Source organism: Sphaerodactylus townsendi, linkage group LG06 (genome assembly GCF_021028975.2).
Source record: "Sphaerodactylus townsendi isolate TG3544 linkage group LG06, MPM_Stown_v2.3, whole genome shotgun sequence".
Classification (NCBI taxonomy): domain Eukaryota; kingdom Metazoa; phylum Chordata; class Lepidosauria; order Squamata; family Sphaerodactylidae; genus Sphaerodactylus; species Sphaerodactylus townsendi.
In genome coordinates this window covers 7,873,952-7,883,108 of record NC_059430.1, presented here as the reverse complement: position 1 = coordinate 7,883,108, position 9,157 = coordinate 7,873,952, and the positions used below count along the sequence as shown (strand labels likewise).

Here is a 9,157-nt window from a genome sequence, read left to right as displayed (position 1 = left end):
ATTCCAATAAAGAGAAGGGTTTTCGATGGCATCTCAGAAATGCTCTTGATCTTTTATTGCCCCTTGCATATGACTGCTGGGGGAAACTCACCCCTGGTTTTACAGGAGTCTGTAAAAGTCATCTTGACACCCCGCAGAACTGTACAGGCACAAATAAACTGACTTCAAGAGGCAAACGTTTCCAACTGAATTCAGCTGTACAAGAGCAGAACCAGGTCATTTGGCATTTCAAACTTTCCCTAAAAAACTGTGCCATTCAGGTTAGGAAAAATAAATCTCTCTCTCTCTCTCTCTCTCTCTCTCTCTCTCTCTCTCTCTCTCTCTCTCTCTGAGCGTTCAGGTTGACAAGGATGCCAACAGGTCTGGTGAAAAACGTCCAGCCCCTTTAGCAGAGGTTTGATGAATGGAAATGTGCATGGCTGGCATGCACCATCGGGCAGTTTATGCAGATTAAATTGCTATTAAAGGGACCGGCCAGACCAGAGTGCCCCAATGTGGTTCCCCTGTGTGCCACATGCTTTTAGAAAATAGGTGGGTTTAGTTGGGGGTTTTGCCAGTGGTGGGATCCAAACATTTTAGTAACAGATTCCCATGGTGGTGGGATTCAAACAGTGGCGTAGCACCAATGCGGCTGGGCGGGGCACGATGGGGGCGTGGTCGGGCACGACGGGGGTGGGGCATTCCTGGGCGGGGCTGTGGCAAGGACGCAGCCGCTGCCCCAGTCCTTGGGCAGGAAACAAATGCACGCAGGCCACACATGCCAGTGCACCTCCTGCTAGACTGCTTCAAGTTCTGCGTGCTACTGCTGAGAGGAGGGGCGTAACTAAGGCCAAAATCACGTGGCAAAATCACCCATTAGTAACCCCCTCTCGGCACACACAAATAATTAGTAACCTACTCTCGAGAACCTGTGAGAACCTGCTGGGTTTTGCCCAGCAGGGATTCCGATTGGTCACTGGAAAGTTGAGTGACTTCAAAATGCTTGGAAATTTTACATCTGTACTACCTGCAGCCCTCCAGAACAGTGGTCTACTGGGGGCATTGCTGGTAGTTTAGTGGCCCAACTAGATCAGCTCCTGCGAAGGGAGAAAGCGGTCACCCTTCCAGCCTCCATCTCCCTTTAAATCACGATGTCCTTTCCTTGGTTCATGCACAAACGCAGCCAACTTGCTTTTGAAAGGCCCATTTTCATTGGGTGGTCAGTCCACAGTGGATTTTCTCACGCCAAATATGTTCAGCATCATCTTTTCTCTTCCAGATGCTTGGCTTTCGGTCACCTGTCCTATGATGACTCAGCCCTGGGAGGGGTTTCTGCCATAGCAAGATGAAAACGTCGTATGCCAAGATCCTGGCTCTTGTGGCTATCCTGGCCCAGTGCGGGACTGGGGCTCTGCCGGAAGGTGAGTGCTTTGTGGCACCAACCCCTCCCCCATCTCCTTACAGTCCAGGGGCATTTCCCCACTTACCTTTGCTGCCCTTTGCTGTGCGCTACTCTCAGCGCGCAGCATCTCTGGTGCACTCCCGGGCATCCCCACAACATCAAAAGGCTCCGGTTGGAGGAGCGCCAGGGATGCTGCGCGCTGAGGGGGCGCGAGGAGAGTAGCGCGGGGCTTAAGGTACGTGGGGAAAGGGCCCAGGTCACGGGGCTGACCGACTGCACCAGATTTCTTTCGCGTGGAAGGTAAACCCGACAAAACAGACCCTGGATCCTGTGGTGGGATCCAAAAATGTTAATAACAGGTTCCGATGGTGGTGGGATTCAAACAGTGGCGGCGCCGCACACACACACCTCCAGTCCCTATTGGGCAGGGAGGTTGCTTTAGTAACCCCTTCTCGGCACTCAGAAAAAATTAGTAACCACTTCTAGAGAAGTGGTGAGAACTGGTTGGATCCCACCTTCGCCTGGATCTAAAGGTCACCAACCTAGTGCCGGTTGGCCACTCAGTGTGCTCTGACACTTTCCTGGTGCCCAACAAATGTTTTTAGAAGATCCCATTTCTTTCACTTCTCTCAGGGACAACTGGGACGCCACGATTACTTATTTCATTTTAAAACACATTATTTTAACATTCCAGGGCATGATTAAAAATTATCCAACAAAGGCCTTTGTTCAGCGAAAATCCTTTCTCTGAACTCTCTGGTGGCATATCAGTTTCATTAACAGGGCAATTTTCCAAATCCGATTAGGCTTTCCAAATGCAGTTAAAAGAATCACACACGCGGCTATCGCCATTTTAGCAGCAGTCAACAGATTAAACGCGGATTGTTTCCTGGCACAATCCCCCAATAATAAGTTTTCTTTTAAGTATAACTTGTGTGTCAGAACTTCCTAGCAGGACAGCGGCAGACCTGGAATAATTTTTCTTCCACTGGGGTTGACGAATTCCCGAAGCCTAAAGAAAGCCCAGAATATTCCGAGAGACCCGTCTCATCCGGCACACTCTCTTTTTGAACTGTTGCCATCCGGCAGACGATGCAGGTCTATCAAAACTAGGACCAAGAGGCTTAGAGACAGCTTCTGCTCTAGAGCTGTGGCTATGGCTGGACTCCACGGCTTTGTGTTGATGTGTTTGGGGCTGTGTAGGGATGGGTGGAGGAAGGGGAAAGTGAGGATGGGGTATGAGTCTGAAATTGTGTGCGTCGAGGAATGCTGCTGTAAATTTCATTGTGCGTGCACAATGACAATAAAATGCTTATGCTTATGCTTACGTGGCCTGTCATATCCTCCGCCCCCCCCCCCCGAACCTAGAAAGATTTCAGGTGGGATGAACCACTGGACAGGCCACGTAAGCAATTTGGGTCTCACCCAGAGGCCTCGGACATTGTAATGTATCGACATAGTATTCGTGCGGATCCGAGCAGGGCTGCCTTTTGAATCTGACATATGTTGATTTTGTTGATTTGAAGGTGTTTCAAGGGCAGCCCTAGTGTTTTCGGAATGGCACCCAAGTTGTCCATTACTCATGGGAAGACCTCAGCTGGTTTGGGTCATAGTCGCTGGATCTCCATCTTCAAATCATATTTCGGCTGTTTCTGCACAAGCAGAAAACTGTGATCAAGGGCCGGTAAAAACACTGTCCCTGGGATGCTGTTTGCACAGCTGCCGCTGTTGCATCACAGCAGGGCTGTGCCAAACCCCTCAAAACGGCGGGAAAAACCACTTTTGAAACTCACTTTTGAAAGAATAAGAATAAGAATAAGAATAAGAATAAGAATAAGAATAAGAATAAGAATAAGAATAAGAAGAAGAAGAAGAAGAAGAAGAAGAAGAAGAAGAAGAAGAAGAAGAAGAAGAAGAAGAAGAAGAAGAAGAAGAAGAAGAGTTTGGATTTATATCCCCCCTTTCTCTCCTGCAGGAGACTCAAAGGGGCTGACAATCTCCTTGCCCTTCGCCCCTCACAACAAACACCCTGTGAGGTGGGTGGGGCTGAGAGAGCACCGAAGAACTGTGACTAGCCCAAGGTCACCCAGCTGGCATGTGTTGGAGTGCGCAGGCTAATCTGAATTCCCCAGATAAGCCTCCACAGCTTAGGCGGCAGAGCTTGGAATCAAACCCGGTTCCTCCAGATTAGATGCACGAGCTCTTAACTTCCTATGCCACTGCTGGAGGAGAGGTAGGAGAACGGGACAAACCATAGGGGGTTCCATGCGGAGTTGCCTCTGTGATTCGCAGCAGCTTTGGGGCCGTCCACACGGTACCGTGCGAGCAGTCCCGAAGCCCCACTGACATTAATTATGCCGGTGGGCAGCCATTTCTGCTACCATGCAGAAATGGCCTTAGTGACCTTCTCGTGTTCTTTTTCAGCAGTGGCGTAGGAGGCTAAGAGCTCATGTATCTAATCTGGAGGAACTGGGTTTGATTCCCCGCTCTGCCGCCTGAGCTGTGGAGGCTTATCTGGGGAATTCAGATTAGCCTGTACACTCCCACAAATGCCAGCTGGGTGACCTTGGGCTAGTCACAGCTTCTCTCAGCCCCACCTACCTCACAGGGTGTTTGTTGTGAGGGGGGAAGGGCAAGGAGGTTGTAAGCCCCTTTGTGTCTCCTGCAGAAGAGAAAGGGGGGATATAAATCCAAACTCCTCCTCCTCCTCCTCCTCCTCTTCTTCTTCTTCTTCTTCTTCTTCTTCTTCTTCTTCTTCTTCTTCTTCTTCTTCTTCTTCTTCTTCATTGACCTTGCTGTCACCAGGTACTGCTACGGCAACGATGGTCACTTTCTTGTCCTTGATCACCGTGATGTCTGGTGTTTTCTGTGCCAACACTTCGTCTATTTGGATTCAAAAGTCCCACGAGATCTTGACCTTCTCACTTTCCGTGACTTTCTCCGGACAATGTTCCCACCAGTTTTTAGCTGTCCTAATGTTGCAATTCTGGCATAAATCCCAGTGGATCATCTTGGCCACTGAGTTGTACCTCTGTTTGTACTCAGTCTCGTTGGCTACAGTTTCGTTGGCTTCCTGGCACAATCTTCACTGCATCATCTGAGGGTTTTTCGATTCTGGCCTAGATCATTATTTGTCCTAATGGCCGGCTCCTGAGTGGCTAAAATCACAGATTCAGTTTCCTTTTTCAAAGTTCCAATTGTTAGCCACAGCCAGGTCTTTTCGTTGACCACTTTGTCCTTGATCTTCTCCAGAAATGATCTGTGCAATGCTTTGTGGTGCCAGCTTTCAGACCTTGTTTTAATCACTTGCGCCCCCCCCCTCCGTGCTCCTGTTGGTTCTTTAGGCTTTCAGTAAATGTCTGTTCCCCACTTCAATAAATACCTGGGTTTTGACCTTCGTTCACATAATCAGCCAGTGCATTGTTGTTGTTGTTATGTTTCATATCCTGCTCTTCCCACCAGAGTGGGTCCAGAGTTAGAACATAAGAACATAAGAACGAGCCTGCTGGATCAGACCAGAGTCCATCTAGTCCAGCACTCTGCTACTCACAGTGGCCCACCAGGTGCCTTTGGGAGCTCACGTGCAGGACGTGAAAGCAATGGCCTTCTGCTGCTGCTGCTCCCGAGCACCTGGACTGTTAAGGCATTTGCAACCTCAGATCAAGGAGGATCAAGATTGGGAGCCATAGATCGACTTCTCCTCCATAAATCTGTCCAAGCCCCTTTTAAAACTCTCCAGGTGAGTGGCCATCACCACCTCCTGTGGCAGCATATTCCAAACACCAATCACACGTTGCGTGAAGAAGTGTTTCCTTTTATTAGTCCTAATTCTAATTGTGAGAGGGTTACCAAATACCTGGAGATTTGGGGACAGAACAATAGTCGCCAGGTCCCCCCGGGCCACCAGTGGGGAACGGGGAAGGGAGGGTTGCCAAACCCAGGTTGGGATACTTGTAGAGATTTGGGGATGAAGCCTGGAGAGGACAGAGATTTCAGTGGGGTTTAATGCCAAGGAGTATACCCTCCGAAGCAGGTTTTTTCTTCAGCGGAATTGCTCTCCGCAGTCTAGAGATCAGTTAGCATAAGCATTTTATTGTCATTGTGCACGCACAACGAAATTTACAGCAGCATTCCTCGATGCACACAATTTCAGACTCATACCCCACCCTCACTTTCCCCTTCCTCCACCCATCCCTCCACAGCCCCAAACACATCAACACGAAGCCCCGGAGTTCAGCATCGCCACAGCTCCAGAGCAGAAGCTGTCTCTAAGCCTCTTGGTCCTAGTTTGGATAGACCTGCATCGTCTGCCGGATGGTAACCGTTCAAAAAGAGAGTGTGCTGGATGAGACGGGTCTCTCCGAATATTTTGGGCTTTCTTTAGGCTTCGGGAATGATAGAGTTCTTCCCAGGAGGGGAGAGGGCAGCCGATAATCCTCTGTGCAGGAGTGATCACCCTTTGGAGCACTTTCAAAGTTATAATTCCAAGTTATAATTCCAAGTTATAATTCCAGGAGACTCCAGACCCTATCTGGAGGTTGGCAACCCTTCAGATGTTGGTAATTACCACCACCTGCCACACACACACACACACACACACACACACACACACACACACACACACACACACACACACACACACACACACACACACACACACACTTCTTCCATTTTCTCCTCCCCACACCAAATCCGTTGCCATGGGGCACCCCGCTGAAGGTGAGCTGCTCGCCTTATACTTACGAATGATATTCATTGTGTTGCACAAAAAAACCCCAAGCAGGTACACATTGCAAATGAATGCCGAACCAACAGCGCGAAGCCGAGCATCAAAGTAACTATCAGGCAAAAAGGGCATCAAAGCAACAAACAGACCAAAAAAAGACCATCAAAGTAACTAACAGACAAAACAAATAGCATCAAAATAACTGACCAAAAGAAAAAAGAATACAAAAAGCTGCAGATCCTTAGTGGTGCAGACCCAAGCAATTATGCTAATTGCTGTATTACCCCCAGGTTTGGTGCAGTTTGGGTCAGGGGGTCCAAAGTTATGGACCCTCAAAGGTGTAGCCCCCATCTCCTATTAGCTCCTATTGGAAACAATGGGGGATGGGGGCACCCCCTTTGGGAGTCCATAGCTTTGGACTCCCTGAACCAAACCTCACCAAACTTGGGGGGTAGCGTAAGGACAGTCTCCTGATGATAACCTGAAATTCTGGTGCCTCTAGCCTAAAAACCGCGCCCCCTGCAGGCCACAAATGGAAAACCACTAAAAATACCCCAAAACGAACCCTGCATTTTGATGCCCCCCACAAGGTGATGCCCTGGGCAGCTGCCCACCTTGCCCAGTGGGCATTACGCCCCTGCATACTATCCCTGTTCTCAGTGCAGCAAATGGACATACATCCTGCATGTCTGTTCATATACAGAACCATAGAACTGGAAGGAATCTCAAGGGTCATCTACAGTGGTGGGATTTAGCTGGGAGCGACGGGACTTTTAGTGCCTTGGAGCCCAGGGCAGGGAGGAGAGCCGAGCCAAAGCCCTCTGCTCCACCTGCCCCAGCGCTGCCTGGCTGATTTGGCTCTCCTACCCACCTGGAGATGGAGGTGACAGGGGGCAGTGAGAGTAGGTGGGAGAGGGCGGCCACCTAGGGGGGGGGGAACTTGGGGGGCAGAGGCAAGGCGCCCAGCTGCTCTGGGGCTCTGAAAGCCTCCTCGGTCCCCCTCCCCTGGGAGAGGCGGCGTTGGGGCTTTTAGCCAGGGGTGGGATCCAAAGATTTTAGCAACAGGTTCCCATGGTGGTGGGATTCAAACTGTGGCGTAGCGCCAGTGGGGCGGGCCGGGGCACGACGGGGGCGGGGCCGGGCATTCCGGGGCGGGGCATTCCTGGGCGGGGCTGTGGCAAGGACACAGCTGCTGTGCCGGTCCTTGGGTGGGAAACGAATGCACGCAGGCGCAGGCTGCCACGCACGCCGGTGCACCTCCTGCTAGACTGCTTCCAGTTCTGCGCGCTACTGCTGAGAGGAGGGGCGCAACTAAGGCAAAAATCATGTGGCAAAAACACCCATTAGTAACCCCCTCTCGGCACACACAAATAATAAGTAACCTACTCTTGGGAACCTGTGAGAATCTGCTGGATCCCACCTCTGCTTTTAGCGCCCTGGAGCAGCTGGGTGGCAAGGCGAAACTAATTGTTAAAGTATTTGAATCCCACCGCTGGTCATCTAGTCCATTTGTGCCCCTTCACTGTAGTCTCAATTGAAGAACCCAGAACTGGAAGATGATATTCTTTATTGCAGAACTGTAGCAGTGTATTGGCGGGTAGGAAACCATAGACAGACCTGAAATTACATCACAAGCTGCTAATGGATATACATGTAACAGCCCCCCCTTTCCAGTCCCATGTGGAATCAGTTTAACCAGGTAGTATAATATAATTGGATGTTTACATAATGGCAAAGCTGGGTTCTCAGGGCAGCGAGAGTTATATCATGCTTACACCCAGCGAAAGGAACGTAAACAAGCAGTTTCCACACAAAGAGAGAGATAAGGAGGAAAAGTGCAAAAGGGTAGGCAGCAGAGGTGGGATCCAGCAGGTTCTCACCAGTTCCCGAGAGTGGGTTACTAATTATTTGTGTGTGCCGAGAGGGGGTTACTAATTGGGTCCGCTTTTCCGTTAGAAATCCCATTCGGTCCAAAAATCATAAAGTCCTGTTGTTTCCTATGTGGCTGGTTAGCGAAGGTAGAAAATGGGATCATTCTCCCTGTTGGGCTTTTTTTAAAACGTGTTTTAGAAATATGGTAAAGTTCCTTGTTTAAGGAAAGTCTCCTTCTTTTGATTTCTAGGAACAAAATTAAGTATTTGAAAGTATTAAGTATTTGACAGGCAGTCCATTAGAGGAGAAGTTGTTGTTTCTGTTGGCAGTAGACGATAGGACTTGCTATAATGGGTTTAAATTATGGACAGAAAGATACCAGCTGGAAATTAGGAACTTTTTTTTTACAGTAAGAGTTTTTTATAGTAACAGAGAAATTATTAATGCCCCGCCCCCGGAATGCCCGGCCGCGCCCCCGCCATGCCCCGCCCAGCCCCATTGGCATTACGCCACTGTTTGAATCCCACCACCATGGGAACCTGTTACTAAAATTTTTGGATCTCACCACTGGTAGGCAGCCCCCCCCCCCCCACACAGAGAGAGAGAGAGAGAACATAAGAACATAAGAACAAGCCAGCTAAGATCAGACCAAAGATCCATCTAGTCCAGCTCTCCTGCTACTACGCCGAAGTGGCCCACCAGGTGCCTTGCCAGGGAGCTTACATGTAGGGGAGGGTGAAAGCAAGCGGCCTTCTCGTGATGACTGCTTGCTCCCGATCACCTGGTCTGTTAAGGCATTTGCAATCTCAAATCAAGGAGGATCAAGATTGGTAGCCATAAATCGACTTCTCCTCCATCAATCTGTCCAAGCCCCTTTTAAAGCTATCCAGGTTAGTGGCCATCACCACCTCCTACTTGGCAGCATATTCCAAACAACAGCAATCACACGATTAGCGTGAAGAAATGTTTCCTTTTATTAGTTCTTAATTCTTCCCCCCAGCATTTTTCAATGTATGCCCCCCTGGTTCTAGTATTGTGAGAAAGAGAGAAAAATTTCTCTCTGTCAACATTTTCTACCCCATGCATAATTTTGTAGACTTCAATCATATCCCCCCTCAGCTGCCTCCTCTCCAAACTAAAGAGTCCCAAACGCTGCAGCCTCTCCTCATAGGGAAGGT

The 9,157-nt window shown here is 49.5% G+C and overlaps 1 protein-coding gene across 1 annotated transcript in view; it reads left to right on the top strand.

Moving 5' to 3' along the window:
* Positions 1-456: 456 nt before the first annotated feature.
* Positions 457-9,157, top strand: part of LOC125435284 (collagen alpha-1(VII) chain-like) — a 158,518-nt gene continuing 149,817 nt past the window's right edge. Inside the window, exons 1-2 of the mRNA XM_048501472.1 lie at positions 457-531; positions 1,259-1,400. Coding sequence (XP_048357429.1) covers positions 1,325-1,400 — 76 coding nt within the window. The 5' untranslated portion in view covers positions 457-531; positions 1,259-1,324. The remainder of the gene's footprint in view (positions 532-1,258; positions 1,401-9,157) is intronic.